This window comes from Ahaetulla prasina, chromosome 3 (assembly GCF_028640845.1).
Source record: "Ahaetulla prasina isolate Xishuangbanna chromosome 3, ASM2864084v1, whole genome shotgun sequence".
Lineage (NCBI taxonomy): Eukaryota > Metazoa > Chordata > Lepidosauria > Squamata > Colubridae > Ahaetulla > Ahaetulla prasina.
In genome coordinates this window covers 119,209,427-119,231,800 of record NC_080541.1, presented here as the reverse complement: position 1 = coordinate 119,231,800, position 22,374 = coordinate 119,209,427, and the positions used below count along the sequence as shown (strand labels likewise).

Genomic DNA, 22,374 nt, shown 5'->3' with positions numbered 1-22,374 from the left:
ATTAGGAAGAATGAAGACTTCCACCTTTAAAATGATCTAAAGTAACTTGCAGTTTTGGAAGATCTTCTGGAATGTAATTTCAAGGCACTGATAATCTAATGTAAGATTAGACATTGACATTTGAATAAAAACAATGTTAAATAGATGACTACCATTTTCTTGTTTCTTGCAAGTAAGATTTCATCTTGCTAGCAATCACTTTAGTAAATGTGATTCCCTCTATATACATCTCAGATATGTAAAATTTAATTGGAGTTAATTCCCATGAATGAAAAAACTAAGATCATATAAATGGATGTTAATGTCACAATATCTGAGAGTACCCTCAATTAACCCTAAATTTTCCAATATAAAAATAACACTGTGATACCCCTTGTCATTCTGAAGTTAGTCTTTCTCATTGAAAAGACTACAGAATACCTCTTCAATAAGAGCTCTTTGCCCATCAGCTCTGGCCTCCAGGAAGAAGTGCATAAAAAGAGTATTTTCTTCTTTCATTCGATCTGCTTTTGCTTTTGGTGTCTCCTCAATAGGATTGCTCTGTGAAAGAATAATAAAAATAACCAGTATTAATAATTAATGACTATTAATATTTCCTATCATAGAAGTTACCTTACTGCTACCTATAACTGACAGGACTTTAATCATTTTCCCACTTTCAGCTTTTGTTTGCCTCCCAAGCAGCTCAGGACTCAGAGTCATGAGTGCATTAGACAAAACAGCCAGCGTACTGCTTTCAATTTATAGCCCCCATTGTGTGCCTGCTTACTCTCTTGTAATCCTTCCATTTCCAATGAATGTAAATAAAAAAATAATTCTATTCTTGATAATTAGAATAGAATAGAATAGAATTTTTATTGGCCAAGTGTGATTGGACACACAAGGAATTTGTCTTGGTGCATATGCTCTCAGTGTACATAAAAGAAAAGATACGTTCATCAAGGTACAACATTTACAACACAATTATCCGCAGAGTGAGCATTCCAAAGAACTGAGGAGTGGGGAAAAAGGAAAGCCAAAGTAAATTTGAAACACAATTACAATCACAAGAATTTCCACTTAACAACCACATCACTTAACAACTGGGTGTTGGTGCCAATTGTGGTCACTAAATAAGGACTACTTGTACAATATAAATATTTAAAATAAATGTGGATAACTATACACAGGCTATAAAGAGAAAACATTGCTTTGGGTACTGAAATGTGTACTGTATAGAAAAACAAGTCAGAAATCTTGTGATCTCACTCAGCAAAATTCTGCAATGCATTGGGCCTTGTGACTTGTCTAGCCAAAGTTCTAGATCAGGGGTTTCAAACTGGTGGCCCATGGGCTGGATGCATCATGCACAGCCACGCCTACCTCGGCTCTACAAAGGCAAATAACATCATGATACGTCAACATAATGTCACATGACACGATCGAGTTTTAGATTATGTTCCAAGGCCCATAAAGATTCTTATTGTTCTGCAAGATCAATGTGTTTTAAAATGATATAGTATGCACACTTATTAATGAAACATGCGTTTAAAAGTAGGTTTGACACTAGGATTGCAGTCACTTTTATATTTTCTTGTATACCTTGGAGAGAAAGTCAACAACTTTGCTTTTGATTTCAACAGAGTTCAAACATTTCTGAAGTATTTGTTCATGGCTTGTTCCCTTAATACAAAAACAAAACAAGAAAGTAAGGAAAGTTTAGACCAATAACTAGTTGGTTTATTAGGTGTAACAATCAAGCAGTATCAAAGAATATCTACTAAGCACTGAATGTATTCAGCACTAGAGAAACCTAGGTTGCAGTAAATTTAATACTAAAAGTATTGAAAGTACTCCTGATTCTGCTCTGCTCATATTCCCTTATTTTTTCCATACTGAAACTAATTATCTTATGAAAACAATAAACATTACAACCAAAATACACCTCAAAAGAAATAGAAACACTATACAACTTCTTCACATATTTCTTGTCCTCAACAGCTCATAGTTTAAGATTTCCATTTCTCCAGAAACATGACTTGTTACTAAGCAAATATGATCTGCTATAATAAAATTCAGTCATGAGTATGATAAGCAATTCAAGGATGTTGATCTAGCTAAAGTTAAATCTTCCTAACAATTATATTACTAATAATCAGCCTGCTGTTCCCATCCCTATATTCTGTCTTTCAAAAAAGGATTGTAGAAAAAAGAATACTTGTTTTTTAAATAAAATGTGCAAGGCAAGTGCAAAAATCTAGCTTTCTTCTATGGTTTCCTCACTTTCTCCAAACTTCTGGTTATGAAATGTAATTCTACCTTTTCCAAAACTGGTAGATGCAGAGATTTTGAATTTGTACTTTCGGAAAGGCAAATGTTTCTCTGCTTCTAATTTCTCCAAATTCCATTACAGATCAGTCCTTCTGCTTCAAAAATGGATTTCATCATGAGTTAGTTACTTGCAACAATCTGAAACAATTTAACTTGGACAATCCAAAACTTGAAAAACAATTGGACTTACCTCTGCAAATTGAGTGAATGACTCTATGGCATGCTGTTGTATTAGCCAGCTATTGTTAGCCAGTAAAGAACCAAACAAACAGGACAAGCTGGACAGAAACTGAACCTAACAAGTGAATAATACAATTAGTTTCGTTTACAGCTCTACATTAAAGTAGTAACTACAGAGATAGACATTAAAGTAGTAACTACAGAGATAGACCTATATAATTCATCTACAGCTCTAAAATTAAATCACAACACTGATTGCTAATAACAAATGGCATTTCACTCCCTCCAGAACAAACTAACTTGCAATAACGTATTGCAGCTGTATTCATGTATACCAGGAGTGTCAAACTCGATTTCATCAGGGTTGCGTTTGACCTTGGGAGGCTGGGGGGGCTGTGGCCAGGTGGGCATGGCCAGCTCGATGTCACTTATATTGGGGGAGCCTGCGATGGCCCAAGCGCTCTGCCAGCGAAAACAGGCTCCATTTTCGGCTGCGATGGCCTCCTGCAACCTTCTACCAGTGGAAACAGAGCTTGGGAGGGCTGCATGAAGCCCTCCCAAGTTCCGTTTTTGCTGGTAGAGGCACCGTGGGCTGTTCCTTCACTGTTTCCAGGATGGCCCCGCAGGCCAGATCTAAGCACCCCTCCAGCCGGATCTGGCACCCGGGCCTTGAGTTTGACACCACTGATGTATACCAACAAATTATATTCCTCAGGGCAGTAAAGAAATGGAAATATCTTACATATTAGTGACTGTTAGTTTAAAATAAATTTAGAATCAAGTCCAGATGGAGTGTCTTCACCAAATTTCTGCTTGTATGAAAAAACTATGGCCATATTTAAGGCATGTTGAATTTTTCAACTTTCAATTTTCAAACATTAGGGATGTTCAAAAGTTATGACATGTCTTGGGGATTATAAAGATTTTAGGTTACTTTAATATAATTTAGATGTGCTTGGTAAATAACTACATAAATATAACTTTTAAACATTTTTTTGGTTTCATTTCACAGGTTTAGCCATCTTTCTCTTTTTGTTAAATGTTATTTTGCCTGAGAGTGTTAATACTGCTGGCCTCGTTTCCCTTGAGTGTGATATCTGATCTGTAATAGCTTCTAAAAAGGGAACAAGACTGGGAACATTCACTCATATGAGCAACCTAATTGGGACGGACAGAGACTTGTTGCCGACTAAACTCCCAACCCTGCGAGACACTCTCAGCTAAGGCCTGCTATTAAGAAAACAAAGTAGTGATGATGCTACAAACTACCCAGCAACCAGTCTTGCAATATATATCCAAAAGTGCTTGAAAAGTGGGAACAAGTGAACAATTCTTTTGTGACCCTGTTGTAAATACATGAGTGAAAATCTTGAACAAGATCCAAGAGAGCTGGAATGAAACCAAAAACATATCTCTTGGCAGAGGAAAGCTAGAGGTCAAAGAGACTTTCACTGTGAAACTTGACAAACTGTTTAACATTCTCAACTGTAAATGTCAAATTGTCCTGTGTGCCGAATTCAGCTGCCCTGCTGGCTGCAAAAAAGCAGCTCACATTAACTGTACCTGCTCTAAGGAGATGAAGATACCATTGAAGGAACTTGCTTTTGTTAAAGGTCAAAGAGGCTAGATTAGTTCTTTTGGATTGCACTAGACTGGTTTGCCAATGTCCCGAGGAGAAACGACTAGTCAAAAGGCAAAAGCAAGATGATGAGAGACAGAGGCTCACTAAAAATAAGCAGAGAAGTATTCCAGACATTTCGATACTGATAAATGAAATAATTCTCTCTCAAGTTGGAAATAAAACACAGACAGATGAGTGATGGGGAAGATGAATGTGATGGAACTTATGAAGCCTTAGATCAAACACATGTGCCCTCAACTTCAAAAAACAACAACAAATACAGTAGATTAGAAATAGCAAATTATGCTACGCAGAGCATTAAGATATAGTGTTGGTCTATGTGCCACTGCTGCCTTTATAGATGCTGGCTTGATCATCAAAGACGACAAGAAACTTGTAGTTGACCACAATACAGTCAAGAGAGCCCAGGAAAAAATTATGAAGTCTCTAGATCAAGAATTTGATGATCTCTGTATGGAGAGCAAAATAGAATGCATCTTCTTCAATGGCCATATTGATAAAACTAAAGTTATGCTGAAAGCAAACAATTCAGACCAGCAATTCCCCAGTACCATCAAAGAAGAACATTATTCTGTGTGCAGTGAGCCGGGTGGAAGATATCTTTATTATTTCATTCCAGAGAAAGGCTCAAAACAGGAGGCTTGACCGGAAGTTATCTGGTTGGTGTGTGCATTCCACACGAATGAGTTACCATGTGTTATGACACTTAATCACAAAATTGGATGGGAAGACCTTGTCTAACAACAAATGGGCAGATAAAATTGGCAACATGCTAGACACCGCAACAGAACTTGACATTGTTCCTTCATTCACCAGTTTCAATTAGTGAGCCTTTCATTTCACTGAGCGACAGTGTTGTAAAAATCTCTCTACTGATCAAGTGTATGGATATAGGATCACACAGGCAATACAGACAGGACAACTTCCCACAGATCTGGCTCGATCACTTAAGCCATTCGTGCTGATTGAGAACTGCAAATAGGCTTTGTCGAATATGGGCTTCAAAACATGGCTTTAAAGGCCAAACTCTACAAAAGTTAAGAATGATAGTTGAATACATCATTAGTGTGTACTAATCTTGCTGATTCAACATCAAAGTAAAACATTCCTGGACACATCATGTGTTGTTCCAGCTGCAGCAAGTTAGACTGCAAAAGAAGGCTGTAGTAGATGCTCTTTTGCCAACCATGCAGTGCTCAACATGGAATGCTTTCAGTGAAATGATAATCCAGACATTCTTGTATTTAGATGCCATTCAAGAGAGGAGAGCTGGTGTGCAAACAATCATTGACTTGAGGGGAATAGAATAGAATAACAGGATTGGAAGGAACCTTGGAGGTCTTCTAGTCCAACCCCCTGCTAGGTAGGAAACCTTACACCACTTCAGACAAATAGTTATCCAATCTCTTCTTAAAAACTTCCAGTGTTGGAGCATTTACAACTTCTGGAAGCAAATTGTTCCACTGATTAATTGTTCTAATTGTCAGGAAATTTCTCCCTAGTTCTAAGTTGCTTCTCTCCTTGATTAGTTTCTACCCACTGCTTCATGTCCTATACTCAGGTGCTTTGGAGAATACTTGACTCCTTCTTTGTGGCAGCCCCTGAGATATTGGAACACTGCTATCATATCATAATCCTTATGATTTATATTGATATTGATTGTTCCTGATTGCTTATTTGTACCCTATGCTTATCATTAAGTGTTGTATCAGTGTTAAATTGTACCCTATGACCATCATTTGTGTTATAAATGTTGTACCTTGATGAAGGTATCTTTTCTTTTATGTACACTGAGAGCATATGCACCAAGACAAATTCCTTGTGTGTCCAATCACACTTGGCCAATAAAGAATTCTATTCTATTCTATTCTATTCTATTCTATTCTATTCTATTCTATTCTATTCTATTCTATTCTATTCTATATCACCCCTAGTCCTTCTTTTCATTAGATTGGACATACCCAGACCCAGCAACTGTTCTTTATGTTTTAGCCTCCAGTCCCCTAATCATCTTTGCTGCTTTTCTCTGCACTCTTTCCAGAGTCTCAACATCCTTCTTACATTGTGGCAACCAAAATTGGATGCAGTATTCCAAGTGTGGCTTTACCAAGCCATTATAAAGTGATATTAACACTTTATGTGATCTTGATTCTACCCCCGTTTATGCAGCCCAGAACTGTGTTGGCTTTTTTGGTAGCAGCAGTACATTGCTGGCTCATATTTAAATGATTGTCCACTAGAACTCCAAGATCCCTCTCACAGGTACTACTATTGAGCAACGTACCACATATACGGTACCTGTGCATTTTGTTTTTCTTGCTTAAATGTAGAACATTACTTTTTTCACCATTGAATTTCATTTTGTTAGATAGTGCCCAATGTTCAAGTCTGTCAAGATCCTTCTGTATCTTAAGCCTATCTTCTGGAGTGTTGCCTATTCATGCTAGCTAGGTGTCATTTGCAAATTTGATGAGTTCCCATCTAGCCCCTTGTCCAAATCATTGATGAAGATGTTGAAGAGTACTGGGCCTAAAACAGAGCCTTGGGGTACCCCACTGCATGCGTCCCTCCATGTAGATGCAATTCCATTAAGGATTACACGTTGAGTGCGGATGGTCAGCCAGTTACGAATCCATCTCGTGGTGATAATGTCTAACCCACATTTTTCTATTTTATCAAGTAGTAGATTATGGTCTACTTTATCAAATGCCTTACTGAAGTCCAAGTAAATTATATCAACAGTATTAGGTCCACTAATTTTGTCACCTTGTCAAAGAATGCAATAAGATTAGTCTGGCATGATCTGTTTTTGACAAATCCATGTTGGCTTTTGGTTATTACTTTGTTTGCTTCTAGGTGTTCAGTGATTCGTTGCTTGATTATTTTTTCCAGAATCTTCCCTGATATTGAGGTCAGGCTGATAGAGCTGTAGGTTGGTACATCTGTAGTTTCCTGGATCTATTTTTTTCCTTTTTTGAAAATGGGAACTACATCAGCTCTTTTCTAGTCCTCTGGCAGTTCCTTGATACTCCAGGATCTTTGAAAGATATAGTTCAGTAGTTCTGAGATCTCGTCTGCCAGTGTCTTCAGAATCTTGGGGTGTAATCCACCTGGTCCTGGTGATTTGAACTTGTCTAGGGTAGACACTTATCATTTTCTTCCCTATTTTAACTTTTATTCCTAATCTGTTTCTTGTGGTGCTGTTTTTGGTAGGTTGGACTGTTTTTTCCCTTTGTGTAAAGACAAACTCAAAAAACAAGTTAAGTAGTTCTGCTTTCTCCCTGTTGCTTGTCACCTTCTTGCCACTTTCTCCCAGCAATGGACCAATTGTTTCCTTGACTTTTTTCTTGTTTTTAACATGTTGGAAGAAGCTTTTTTTTGGTTATTTTTTACTTTTGTTGCAAGTCTTTGTTCATTGTGAGCCTTCGCTTTCCTCACTTCATTTTTGCAGGTGTGGACTATTTGATTATATTCTGCCCCTTTCCATTTTTTATACTTGGAGTTTTTGTGTTTCAATTTGTCAGAGAGTTCTTTATGCAGCCATGCTGAGTTTTTTTGAGAGCTGTTTTTTTTCTTCTTCATTGATATTGTGCTAGACTGGGCTTTTATTGTAGATAATGATGCACTGGGAGATTTTGCTATATGTGCAAGAAAAACGCTTTTAATCAACACGAGAGCATCCACTTTGATGGAGCTGATTGACTGGTCTAAAGGTGTATATGAGCCACCTTTGATGTACAAACTGACTGCAGCAGAAATAAAGAAGTTCATTGATGAACCAATGCAAGTACCACAGTGGCCCTGTCATGCCCAATCAACAGAGAGATGCCTGAACCAGGTCTCAGAAGCGGTAAGCAGTGTATACACATGAGAAACATGAGGTTTATATCAGAGGCCAAGAAGCAAGTTGGTGGCTGATGATGAAGGACAAATCAAAACAAGGCTTGATGAAATTTGCTTAAACATTTTTGTAACTCAGATAATTGCTTATTTATGTTAGTTTATTATTGCATATTTTATTTTTTACTTAGCTAGATAAGATTCATGCAGAAAAATACTTTAATTTTTGTAGCACAAGGTGTAATTTGTAGTACAAGGTGTAGTTTTGAGAAGATGAAAGTTAACAGTATTTGGGTTACAAGAGTCTTTTGTGGGGTATATGATCAGACATGGATTTACCATACCAATCTAAACATTGTGCAATTGCAAAAATAAAAGCATATTTGAAACCTAGGTATAAAAAACGTATTTTAGAACCCCTCACTGAAAAAAATTGCAAAAATTAATTTCCATCCCATTAAATGAAACACTCTAAATTATAGTATGTTTTTTGTGGCCTAACACTCACTGTCAATTTTCTAGTACTTGAAGAGAGAAAAACCAAATCAACATATTCCTCACTGTCAAATCTGTACCCGAGATTTACCCAATCTTGCTTATTTTGATACATTTGTAAGAAACCGAAGATTACTTGAATTACTTCAAGTTGCTATGTGATTTACTAATCAGATTTTTATTCTAATCCCAAATTCCATCAAAATGGATAGCTGGTTATGAAATCTTTTGGTGGAGAAAAAATGGTTGTAACTTCTGAAAGATTGAAAGAACTTATCTGCATTTTCGGCTTTGCAAAAATAAACGTCCTTTAATTATAAGGTTGATTTGGGGAATTTGGGGAAGGGGGGTTGGGGAGAAATAGGGAGATAAGTTAGTATGAACCTGTAGCTCTTATTCCAAAGAGATAACTGTGTCACAACTCAGAATATATCAATTCAAACTATGATTTTCATTATTGCAACAAAGATAGTTTCAGACATCTATAGGAATTCTTATAAAAAAAAAAGCAGGCAACAATCCCTGTACGTAAGGGATCTATCTGAGAAAGAATTCCTGATTTTGACTCAGTTTATTTTTGCTCTCCAAAATGTCACCGCATCACTAATGTCTTGCATGATCACCCTGCCATATGCTTTTGATGTTGAGCAGATATACATTTTGATAAATTGATCTGAGATAAGATATTTAAGGTTGTAGAGTTTTCTATAGTTCTGGGATATATGTATCTGCAGAACTATTTCCTATTAACATCAAGTAAATTGCTTCCTTTTCACACTATTAAGATTTGTCTTTGCAATTGTGGACTAAGCCAAAGAAAGCACTCTCATTTCATTCAAACTTCTTGTTAGTTAAGTATTACCAGTAAACTAAATTGGCCCCTTCATCTTCATATTCTATCAGAACAACTGGTTTGTCCATGGCTTTCTATGTACAGATCTACCGAAACTTTGGCTTGACTTGAAACAATTACCTTATCATTACCAACTAGACAGGAGAGTTAATTTAAATGTCACCTACAGTTCTGTAACTTCAATAATTATAATAGCTCATAATATATTAATACGTCTATATGATGCAGAGGACAGACTGGTTATCTGTAAATAATAGCACACTTTCCATCTCCACTGGTCTCTACATTGGTTATTGAAGACTGAGAGAGAATTCTGCCTCCTGTCAACATTTCTCAGCTTTAGGACATTTTATCTAAATGTAGATCTGCATGTTTAGACTACATGAATTTAGACTACAATCATTATTCCTCTTTGTAGTATACAGTATTCAGGAGCCAGTGCTGAAAAGTAACATCTCAGCTGCTATTCCTTATTTTTACTCTAACTCAGGGGTGAAATCTAAAAATGTTCCCTACCGGTTCTGTGGGCATGGCTTAATTGGTGGGCGTGGCTTGGTGGTCAGATGACTGGGTGCGCGTGGCCAATAACAATAAATAATATAAATAATAAACAAAATATAAAAAACAATAAGAGGTATCAAAAACCAACTTTCACATTTTACACACACACAAAACAACACAACACAACTGACTCACACACAATGTAAAAGCAGCTGCACTTCACACAGCCACAAAAAGTTCAAAAACCAACTTTCACACTTTACACACACACACACACACACACACACACACAAAATGCCACATACAGCTTCCTGAGATTTTGTGTGTTTGTGTAGTTAGAGTAAAACACTAAAGAAACACACCAAATCTCAGAACGCTGCACAAATATTTTATTTTATTATTTTATTTTATTGTGGACTTCAAATCCCAGAGTTCCTCAGCCACCAAAGCAGGAAGTCAAAGCAAGCTTTTTTTTTTTCTTCAGTAGCTGAAGAAAGCATCCAGTTGCAGCCAGAAAGGAGCAGTAATTATAGGTAAGTGAGGAGGGGGAACTGGCTGGGCATGGGTGGGGGCTCTTGTAAGTGGGGGCTGTTAAAAAGTGAGTTTAAAAGCCTGTGAGGATCAGGAAACTCCTCTGGGATCGCCAGAGGAGGCTTTTAAAACCTCGTTTTTTTCTTGTTTTTTTTTCCCCTTCGGCTGAAGAGGGTTTTTTAAAAAAAACTTTTAAAGGTTTTTGATGATCTCTGCTCAGCCCCGCGATCATCAGAGGGTGTTTTTTTTTTTACTTTTAAAGGCATGTTTCGGCTGAAGAAAAACTTTTAAAAGTAAAAAAAAAAACCTCTGCTGATGGTGTGGCTCAGCAGAGGCAGGGGGGCGGGGCCAGAGATTTTTGCTATCGGTCCTCCGAACCAACAGCTGCCATCGCTACCTAATCGGGAGAGCCGGTGCGAACCAGGAGCATTTCACCCCTGCTCTAACTGTTCCAAAGATTACATCAAAGAAAATACATACAGAAACGAGAGAACAGAATGACAGTTAGCTTAATTTACCTGGAGATCTGGAGGAATAATAGGTTTTCCCACAGAAGAAAGAAAATCTAACATTGCAATCACAACATGATCAGGGGAATTCAGCTGCAAAAGGGAAGTTTGTAGTGAAAGTATCTATGGAGAAAATAAAGTGTCAAACAAGAAAAATTGCAGAAAATAAATTATACTGAATAATTTTTGATGCTGCTTTTTATGATCAAGATTCAATTTGCTCATTTATCCTTTCTTCCTTTTTATAAGATAAACTGCCTACTTTTAGCCCATGAAGAAACTATTGCATAAAATATTCAGTGAAATAAAAAATGAATGCTGAAGCATTCTGAAAAACTCATTTATGTAAGTAGCAGGTTGTTTTAGACTGAGTTTATACTTTCTCTCAGAACTGAAATAGTCCTACCTTGTTTTGTGAATATCGCACTCTCACACATATATTATTGTTAGATTTGTCCTGATTTTATGCTAACACAGAAAGGGAATTTAATGTCATCAATATATTGTAACATTATACCCATCCAAAATGTGAGTCTAAATTAAAATGGAACAAAATTACAGTTGGTCGTCTGTTAACGATGGCAATTTCATTATTGAATTTCCATGGTTCTAAAGTACAATGTAATGGGACTACACCATTAAGAAAATCCTGCACTCTCATTAAACAAGAAAAGCACATGGCATATGAAAAATTAAGATTTAATAAACAAATCATAGAAATAGGACGGTGAGTACTATTCTTGGTGATGGTAATTGTAATTGTATTTTTAGCCTTAAGAAAACATGGAGCAAGATAGCAGAATTCAAATACCAGAAAATATGTCACACAGAAGAAAGTAAAGATCTGTTTTTTCTTGTTCTAGAGAGTGGATCACAGAAAAAACTTTTTAAAAAAATTAGAGGACAGAAGATTCTGATAGCATGTTAGAAAGATCTTTCTAACAATGAGAGTGTTTTGATAGCAGAACCAGTTACCAGAAATAGAGGGCTCATCTTTATTGATCGTGATCAAATGTAGGCTAGCTGTCATTTGTCTCAGATGTTTTAATTTGGAGTTTTTCACTGAACAGGGAAATTAACGAACTTTGGGAAGCATGAAGTAGTTTGGCTTATTCATTCCCATGCTTTCCACAATTTGATAAAGAATGGCAGGAATGTGGCATTTTCATATTCCCACAACTGATACAACCCCAGATTATTTATTTATACATTATGTATATTTAACTAAAACTAGCTTTGAAAAGCAGTACATTAGTCAATTCTGCATCTAAATCTTTTCTTACCTGAATTAACAACTGTGGTTCCAATCTTTCAATGAACAGCTGGAGAAGTTGAAGTGTCAAGCAAAACGTCTGCTGGAAACAGCCTAGACTGGATATCTTAATTGATAAAAGTAACATTTCGTGTCACCCCAAGCTCCCATTTCTCTGTTTAAACAAGATTCTGGAACTACACATGCAGTTGCTAATATTACTCTCAGGAAGAGATATATAATTTCTTTGTTGCAGCAGTCAGTTTTATTATTGATCAACTACTTGGCTTATTAAAATCCATATTTTAAAACTTATAGAGCAGGTACCCTTCTTGTATATTGAATTATGAATTAAACTACCTTTTAAATAAGTGGATACAATTAAAAAAATTATTCTCCATTGGCTTCTGAGATTTCAGGGAACATGGTAGTGATATAAGGAGAGAGGCTTAATACACTTAAGAGTATTTCACAGAAAACAGAGAAAAAAAGCATGCCATTGAAAATGGTCATTTTGCCAAAGATAAACGGGGGCTGCATAGAACATTTTTCTTCTGGCACACAACAGACATTGCAATCACATCTTATATGATGTAATGTTTGATGGGTCCTGAGAAGCTATTACAATGAGGTAGAACTCCAGGTATTATAACAAAAAGCAGGAATAAGATGGAATACGATTTCCATTTCCCTAGCAAAAATATTTTATATCTCCCTCATTACATCTAAAGAAGTCAAGCAAATGCAGCTGAAATTAAAATTCTTTACCTGTGTAGTTGACAGATGGACTGCAATCTGGCCAAGAGCTCCCATCAATGCTGCTTGCTCTTCCTCTTTCAGGGTCTCCCTAGCACTCTGGCACATAGACAGCAAGGCTGAGAGAGCCATGTTCTAGGAACCAAGGGAAGAATTGTAAAAAGATAGAAATAATGTAAGAATCATCTTGCAATAAAACAACTCCTCCAGTATGGAGTCCTAATGAAATTATCTTCCACGATTAAATGCCTACTGCAGTGCATTTCAATCTCAGCAACTTTTAAGATGTCTGGACTTCAAACTGCCTGGGGAATTCTTGAGTTGAAAACCATGGTGCCTAAAGTTGCTAAGATTGAGAAACATTGGCCTAGTACAAGAACTTAAAAGACAGATTCAGAGGCTATAAAACAAATTTAAAGTAAATCAATTATATTGGGTTTTTGTTGGAATATTTGGTTCTCTAAAAGCAGCAGAAACTATTTCTGTATGCTCTGATTTTCTCTGCAACCACAAGGAGGAGGAAAATAGCTAACTGCGCTCTCTTTTCAAGTATTAGCTTTGTAATTCAGAACTCTCCATCCTTCATGGAGATTCACTGCAGTAGATGGTGCTGGATACAGTCAGGCCACTCTTTATAAAGCCAGGAATCATTAAACCCCGTATTATGAAAAACCACAGGACATTGGTCTATCTGTCTATATGTGCAGGCTTCTCAGAAAAAATGGGAACTAAGGAAGACAAAATAACCCCCATGAATTTTTAATTCATAAAAAGAATCCGTCAATTCACACTTTTTCTTACCACTTGTGGAAGTTCATTCAATGACTTTTCACTATTCAGCCACTCTTGACATCGCACAAGTCCTGCCACAAAAAGTTCATGAGCAACCTGCTGTCTATGTAATGGTAACAGAGCCTGGAGAGAAAGGTGTTGCCACAGTAGTAAGTTCTCAGAATCTTTTGGAAGAAACTTTTGGGTGAATTTTAACTATAAAGAAATGAAAACAAAAGCATGGGATAAGTGCTGCATGAAAGTGGAAAAAAATAAACAATTTACTCTTCTATCCAGGATATAACTCTCTCTTCCACCCACAGCAATAACTCTAAAATGTATTTATACTTTTAACACTAAAAGAAAAGGCTATAAAGCTTCAGTAAGTTAGATGCTCTGAGTAATGCAGCTTTAACCTTTCCACAGCGATTTTTTGAAATCACATTCAACTATTTGTCTTCTCATACTAATACAAGCAAGACCCCATCACAAACCACTAGTGTCACTTTTAGGCTATCGTCATTTATAAGCTTTTTACTAAATACAGAAACCCAAAGAGGCTTCTGCCTAATTTTCAGAAAAGTGTTTTTGTTTTGTTTTGTTTTGTTTTGTGGGAAGGGCTCTGATTTTTAAGTTATGCAAAACCTATTTGGGGACTTATACAATAATTTCCAAGTGTTGGTTGTCTCCAAATGATGGGAATTGTGACACTAATTTCAGTAATATTTATGAGAGGAGCCCTGGGAATGCACAGAAGCGTACTGGCTGCTGCCTACCTTGCTCTAAAATATTCTAAATAATATCATGAGCAGCCACAAAAGGCACATGATAGAAACATAGAGGCCACAATGAAGAACATTGAAAGGTATTTCTAGCCATCTTAAATATTTCATATCAGGTTGAAAAGTAAATGATAGTCAAATTAAATGAAAAGAAAATCTTCCTTTTGCATTCCATGTTATAATTAATTATCAGAAATAAAGTGTCCTGCAATAATGAGCAAGTATATTTTACCATTCATTGCAAACAAACAAACAAACTGATTCATGTTAGCTAGTGAGTTGATATTCACTTTGAAGAAGGAAAGTTCAATATTTATAAGTCGACCCACATCAGGTGAGACTTGCCTGGTGATCTGGGGCCATCAGAAAGAGCAAACGTCGTAATAGCACCCCTAGAAAAGAGACTTGATAACATTCAGCAGGACAAGCTTTTACCTAAATTTGAACACAAAACAGATGGTTTTTAAATGAAACAATATTTAATCAACTTCATCTGAATGCCCAGAATCTGCACCTATGCAGACTGGGCTAATTTTAGGCAGCAATTAATCCATCATCATAATTATCTCCTTAAAATTTATAAATTTGTCATCAGAAATGCAAAATTTCTGCCATAAAGACTATCTTAACTGACCAATATCCCTTTCATATCAGTCCCTTCAAATGCACTTATTTTGCTTTCATAAAAAGTTTAGAATATCAGAAGTTTAATATCAGAGTACACAAAAGACAAGAAATGGTTTAGTAAAGATCCTGCCAATTTAAGTAAAAATACAAAACACATTTTGAAAAAATGCTTACCAAAATTAATCACAACTGAGTACTCCACAGGAATTTCACCCAAGTAGCAACATTTCCGAGAAAGAGCCCCAAGAGAAACACTGGCTTGGCCAGGAATACAGCTTTAAGTAATGTGAAAGCACTCAGCTTAGATATGTGCCCATCATCACCAATGCAGTAATCAACTGCATTCGACTATTTTTTCTTTACTCCTATTTTTCTAAATTACAAAACCAGAATTTAACATTTTGTGTCAGGCAAAGGAGGGGAGAAATTAGCACTTTTCTATATTATAAAGTAACACTTTCCAAGGTATCAAAAACTCTGGAATTAGATCATTTAAACTTCACATTGTTCTTTGCCTGACTTTACTATTTCTGCTTAGTTCAAATTAGCTTTTTATAAGAAAACCAAACGCTGCTTACCACATGTGCTATTATAAATGCATGGTGTGCACATAGGTCTTCTGTTCCATACCTAGAAGATGAGAAAGACAGCAAGATTAGTATATAAATCCATGACCAGCCAATCACTATTACTCTGGAATGATCTTTCAATGGGAACATCTGAATTCAAATTTTCATTTAGTTCTAAGCAAGCACATTTTTACTCTGAATGGAAGAAAATGGAATAACCTTCTTAATTTTCAAATGTAAAGGATAAGTAGATAAGCAGCTCTTGTTGTAGCCCCTCATCCTTCAGCACACCTTTGATCTTACCGGGCAAGGAAGCACCAGACATCCATAGCTAGGAGAGCCATGATCATATTTGGACCTAATACAGTTTCCAGCAGGAAAGATTCCTAAACATTAAATAGATAACAAACAGACACAGAAAACCAAAAGTTGGTTTTTTAATTGTCATCCCATAGGCAGTAAAGAGAAAAGGCAGACTCCCAGCTGACTAGAACTACAGAAAAATACTTTAGGATTTGACTAGCAGCTTTGAGCTTATTTTGGAATTATACATAATAATTGTTGCATTAAGAAAACATGATTCTATTTGGGAGAAAGAAGAGGTGGGCTGCTGCCGTTCGGAACGGTTTGGGCGAACCAGTTGTTACAGTATGTGACCCCCACCTCTGAGAGAAAGTGTACACTTCTGACCATATATATCACATTATCACCAACAAATAACACAAGGCTACAATGTGAAATGTACAGCTTTAGAGAAAATATATTATGAGTAAAGTGTTAGTAAGATAAATAATGAGTAATTTACCTGGATCAGAGGCAATGGGGAAATGGATGGAGGAAAGAGCAACAATGTACTGAAAGGTGAAGCTAATAAGAGCTCAATTTTAATAATGATAATATAATGTGTGCATTTCTTTTATTTTTAAATCACAGTTATTGATGTACTAGTGTAATCCACATTAGTGAAGCATGCTTTATCCAAATCTCCCAAAATAAATGCCTGATTTTAAAGTTTAAAACTTCTTTCAGGTTAAATGTTGCAATGTTCCTTACCAATAAATGGAAATGTGAAACTGGGAGGGATGTTATAAAGGTACACAAGTGGATGCAAACATAGTGGTAAAAGGTGAGAGGGCGCTCAGCTTGTTCTGTCTCTGTTGCTCTTTGCAGGAAGACAGGAAGGGAGAGCTCACTAGGGCACTGCTGAAGACTAAGCAATAAGGCTGCAAACAAGGGCAACCTGTAAGGAAACAGAACAGAAGAGTTCATGCTCTACAAAGATCCTTGGTACTCGTCCTCACACATCACTAAAACAAATAAAGACTGAAGCATGTTATTAACCACTAGATTTCTGGAAAAAACAAATTGAAGGATGACACCAATTATATAAGTCAAATATAAGTTAGTATGTCATCATTAATATTGTAAACAGATTTATTTAAAACTCAATGTTGAATTTCACATGCTTCATTAAACCCAAATACTACATTTCCTTCACTAGAAGAATGTAATCCATTTTCATGAAGTAAGTTCAAGACATGTCAAGGTCTTAGCTTATCAGCAGAGAATAATCAGGCTCAAATACACCCACACATGCCAACACAGATTCGTGGCAGTAGAAAGCACCTGGGAATCTCTTCTGGGAGCTGACTTCCTCTGTTCCACAGAGCCTGCACATCCTGGGGCTGGGATGGTAACATCTCCATTAGAGAAAGAAGAAGCTGACACTGTGGAAAATGAAGCTCAGGAGAGAGTGCTGAAGTTTGGAATTTGGAAAAATAGACAGCGAATACATTTTGGTTAAATAAATAACAAAACAAATACATAATTTTTATTGACTTCTCAAGTTTGATAAGTCTAACTAATCCACAAAAATGTACAGCCCTAGAAATACTAGAATTTATATCTTGATAGTGCATGGAACTGAAATTTGTAATGACAAGTTAAACTATCTTACTAGTTTATCTTACTAGGAAAACTATCTTTTAAAAATATTTGCTGATCATTTTCCAAAAGTTTAAACTGTATTTTTCTTTCTTTCCTGCTTTGTATTTAATCTCAGTTCTAACTAGCAGTTTGAACAGTTAAAACCAATCATGATTACTCATGCTTGAACTATGATGTATCTATAAAAGTAAAGAAATCAGATACAACTAACATATTTCTTACTTTGTTTTTGTCTGAAAATCCCATTAGCTATTATAGCTATTAGCTATAAGAAAATTAAAAAAAACTTGAATTAAGCAGGTTATGTCAACATTAGATCTGAAAATGCACGCAATACTATTGGAGTAAGCCTATATTTTACAAGAGACGAATAAGGAAAAGAGCCTTTGTATATATAGTAATATTTCTTTGACAAGTTAAAATACTGGAGCATATTCAGGACTTTTAAACCTACCTAAAGTTTTACTTAACACAACTTCTATGAAAGGCCTAAAGGAAAGTAACGGGAGGAGGAGAGAATCCAGTGACATTAGGAATCCCCTGGCTATTTCATTCTGATGAGCCTCGGAAATCACCAGAGCATGAAGACTTGGTGGAAACTTACTGTTGAAAAAGAATGCAGAATGTCTCATTGCCTTATGCATTATGCAAGTCTCATTTCTTATACAGTACTTAACATGCCATTAACTATTGAGGTATAATATTAAATATTAAAAATGAACTTTTAGGATTCAAAACAGTACAAAACAGAGCCATTTACAGATTTTCAAATATCTTATTCCCAACTGATTAGAAGTTCAGCAGTTGCATTTAGCACTTCGGAAAGACCTTATAAGATAACCAATGTACTATAAGGCACAAGCTATTGTGAGCTACAATTTAGTCATCACATATGGGAAGGCCTAACTGATATAAGATTTAAATATGCTGAGATGAGGCAGGGAGGAAAACTGAGGTAGTTTACAAAATCTTATTCACAAAATTGTTAGTCTTAAAAAGTACAGGTAGTCCTCAACCTACGATCATAATTGAGCTCAAAATTTCTGTTCCCAAGTGAGTTTTGCCCCATTTTACAATCTTTCTTGCCATACAGTTGTTAAGGAATTGCCAGTTAAGTGAATCTAGCTTCCCCATTGACTTTGTTGCAAAAGGGGATCACATGATCCTGAGATACTGCAACCATCATAAATAAGTCAGTTGCCAAGTGTGTGAATTTTAATCACATGACCATGGGCATGCCACAACAGTCGTAAGTGTGAAATATGGTCATAAAACACTTTTTTCAGTGCTGTTGTAATGTCAAATGGTCACTAAATGAATGATTGTAAGTCAAGGACTATCTGTATTACCAGACCATTTCTGATTATTGACATCTACAGACTAAAATGGTTCTCCTCCTGCAAATTCAGCATTTCCTGATCACCAATGCATTCTTTCTTGTTTTGATTGGCATACAGAAGGTGCTCAATTGCAATTTCCCATTATTTCATGTAGAAATTAAACTTTTATGTGGGGATTAAACTTCAGTAATCCATTGGTCCAGGAATCAAATGGCTTCTTTCCATACTGTACTGGAAAGGATCTAAATCTTTGTTAGATTTATATCCCTTCTTTTTTTCTAAAAACTAAAGATGATGTACAAAGCACTCGTACCTGTATTTTAGCTTCTTCTACAGTAGAAGTGAGTCTGATATTGGATCATCATCACAGTCTGAAGCATCTTGCTCAATACTTTTTAATTAAGAAATTGTATAGCAATAAAGAAATCCAGGACAAATTTCTTGGGGGTGATCAATTGCCATGAGAGAATAGATAAGATTTCTTCAAGTTTGTGGGTTGGTTTCTGATCATTTCGTTACCGGGCTATGTAACATCTTCAGCAGAGTTTAGGGCTTCCCAGTGTTGGTGTTCTTGTTTATAAGGGCTTCAAGTGTGTCAAGTGAGATTTTGTGATGGGCCAGCTGTGAGTCTTGTGATGAGTCTTGTGATGAGTCTTGTGATAAGATTACATCAAGTCGAGACGACTTCCGGTATCCAGCGGCAACGGACGTCTGGAAGGCTTCTCCTGCCTCCAGCGCCCGAATCCGGCCGCCGCCGAGGCCCTCAGGGGCCAGGTGTTCCGAAAAGGACACCTGCCGCACGGACGGCTCGCCAGGGCTCCCCCAGCCGACATACAGGACTGTGGGGACCGATGCTGGCGCGTCCTAGGCTCGGCGGGGTTCGGAGGCCACAGGCCGCGGCCATTATTTTGGTCGTCGCCTGGGCCGCTGTGCCCGGTGACACCGGGGCATTGGATTTATAACTGCAGCAGCCTGGTGGTGAACAGGGCACGGAGAAGAATTGAGGAGGAGAAGGGAAGGGAATATCGGTGGCGTGGTGGAGTGCTCCGGAGTGCGGGGGTTTTCTCCCCTGCGGTTGGAAGGAGCACGAGTTATTCTGGAGAGAGGAGAACTTAAAATAAGAAGATTACGGTTTTGTGGAGCTCTGGAGAGAAGAGGTGATGGAGAAATTTAGGAGGGAAGGTTTGAGGCCCCTCCTTCTGGGGAACAGTGGTGGCGTCCAGCTTCCGCCTTCACTATGAGAATTTTGATGACATCACTTCCCTTGACTTCCTGGTTGACTAACTGTACTCTGGACTCGTTGCTCCTGTGAGTGCCCCTGGTGGATCCGGAGGAAATTACAAGGATACTGTGCCTGCCTGAGGATTTTGTATTTTTTTTCCTTAATGGCAAAAGGTCAGAGACCAACTGCTGGAGAGATGGAGAGAATTTTGGAAAAGTTATCTAATATGGACAAGAAATTGGATGAAATAAGAGCAGAAATTGTGACTATCCAAAAGGATTTAAAGGATACTCAACAAGTTTCAGCAGAAAACAAGCAGAAAGTGGAAGGTTTGGAGGGTGAGATGCGGGCAGTGCAGAAAAGAGAGGAGACGACAGGCAATGCTGTGCTTGGACTACAGATGGATAAAATGTCTTATTTCCTTAGGTTTCAAAATTTGGAAGAAGTGGACCAAGAAGACTTGAGAGATGTTGTGACTAAATTGTTGGGAGAATTTCTTGGGAGAGGTGTTGATTTCATGAATTGGGATGTGGATCGAGTTTATAGAGTTAATTGCAATATGCACGCACGCATGCAGTTCCCAGAGAGGTTCATGTCAAATTTGTGAGAAGAGGCGAGATGAAATTCTTAGAAAACATAGGAGTGGGGCACTGATTTACAGGGGCAGGAGATAGCCATTCTGAGGCAGATTCCCAGACAGGTACGTGAAAAAGAAAGAAATATTATTTTTGTCAAGCAAATTGTACCAGAAGGGAGTGGGCTTCAGATGGCTGATGCCAGAGGGATTGATGATTTTCCGGGAGGGCATTACGAAAAAATCAGTACAATTGCGGAGGCTACGGCCTATGTGGAGGAACACAAAGCCTCCTGGAATCAGATGACCCAGGAATTGAAGAAGGGAGGTTATAGATCATGGGGCTGAGCGGCTGCCGCTGTTGCGGCCCTGGAGTTGGGTCAGGCTGAACCCAGAGTTCTGAGATCCAAAACTAGGAAGTGATAAAGATATTTGGGATTGTGTTGGTTTTCCTTATTCTCTTTTGTACGATATTCTGTTTATTCTTGACTCTTCTTTATTACGTATTTAAAATTTGCAAACTTAGCTACTTCGTGTCACCTGCTTGCCTTATGGCTGTTGTATGTGTTAAAAAATTTGAGTAAAATTCTTATTTTAGATAAGAAAAATGAAAATTTACCATACCTGATATGTATTTGTATAAACCTTTTTTGACTAATAAAAACTTTTTGAATAAAAAAAAAAAAAAAAAAAAAGATTACATCAAGTCAGGGTCACTGGGAGGTGAACTGCTGGTGGGGGGTGTTGCATGGCTTGGTTGAGGGTCGGTGCTATCCCTGGTTGGCTGTGTGATTAATTTGGATTCTGAGGCATTCTAGGCTGGTTGTAGGTCAATGTGTCTGTTGATGGAATTGCTTGTGGAGAGCCAGGCTTTGATGAACTCACGAGCGTGGCCAATGATTTTTGTGCTGCTCCAATCAAACTGGTACTGTTTGGTGTCAGTGTGGGTAGAGATTAAGGATTTGGGATCATGGCGTTTAACTGCCAATCCGTGTTCGTGGATCCTGATTTTTAATTGATGTGATGATTGCCCTATGTAGAATTGGTTTCAATGGTTACAGTTGATTTTGTAGATTACATTGTTTCTTTCATCCTTCTGTATTTTGTCTTTGGTTCTGGATAATTCCTGGTGGACTGTGGCTGTGGGTTTGTGGGCTATTGTTATTCCTAGGGGTTGGAGGATTCTGGCTGTCATTTCCGACACTCCTTTTGTGTATGGTAGGGTTAGTTTTTGCATGGTGGTTGGGTGTGTGTTGTGTTGTGATTTGGGTACTGTGTGTCAGAATATGAAGTTTTTGGGATAGTCATTAGGGAGAAAGATGTCGAGCAGCTGTTTCTCTTCTGCTTTTCTTAGTATTGTGGTGCTGTAGTGTGTCTTGGCCTTTCTGAACAGGATTTGGACACAGCTTCTGGTGTTTTGGAAAATAAGTTGACTTCTTCTTTGTGGCAGCCCCTCAAATACTGGAATACTCCTATCATATCACCCCTAGTCATTCTCTTCTCCAGACTAGCCATTCCCAATTCCTGCAACTGTTCATGTTCTAATCTCTAGGCCTTTAGTTGCTTTTCTCTGCACTTTCCCCCAAGCCTCAACATCTTTTTTGTAATGTGGTGACCAAAACTGGATCCAGTATTCCAGGTGTGGTCTTACTAAGGATTTATTTTGCGTTGCA

The 22,374-nt window shown here is 37.3% G+C and overlaps 1 protein-coding gene across 5 annotated transcripts in view; it reads right to left on the bottom strand.

The window, feature by feature from the left end:
- FIRRM (FIGNL1 interacting regulator of recombination and mitosis) overlaps nt 1–22,374 on the bottom strand; it is a 41,879-nt gene that overhangs the window by 1,606 nt on the left and 17,899 nt on the right. For 2 of the 5 annotated variants that reach the window (XM_058177332.1, XM_058177333.1), the window contains exons 11-23: nt 18,020–18,168; nt 17,245–17,374; nt 16,672–16,858; nt 15,922–16,004; nt 15,628–15,679; nt 14,768–14,857; nt 13,671–13,856; nt 12,882–13,004; nt 12,145–12,240; nt 10,871–10,984; nt 2,501–2,605; nt 1,582–1,662; nt 421–540 (exon numbers count right to left, since the gene is read on the bottom strand). In XM_058177332.1, the coding sequence (XP_058033315.1) occupies nt 421–540; nt 1,582–1,662; nt 2,501–2,605; nt 10,871–10,984; nt 12,145–12,240; nt 12,882–13,004; nt 13,671–13,856; nt 14,768–14,857; nt 15,628–15,679; nt 15,922–16,004; nt 16,672–16,858; nt 17,245–17,374; nt 18,020–18,168 (1,516 nt within the window). Of the gene's footprint in view, nt 1–420; nt 541–1,581; nt 1,663–2,500; nt 2,606–10,870; nt 10,985–12,144; nt 12,241–12,881; nt 13,005–13,670; nt 13,857–14,712; nt 14,858–15,627; nt 15,680–15,837; nt 16,005–16,671; nt 16,859–17,244; nt 17,375–18,019; nt 18,169–22,374 lie in introns of those variants that run through there. The other 3 variants (XM_058177334.1, XR_009154444.1, XR_009154443.1) reach the window with 3 other exon arrangements.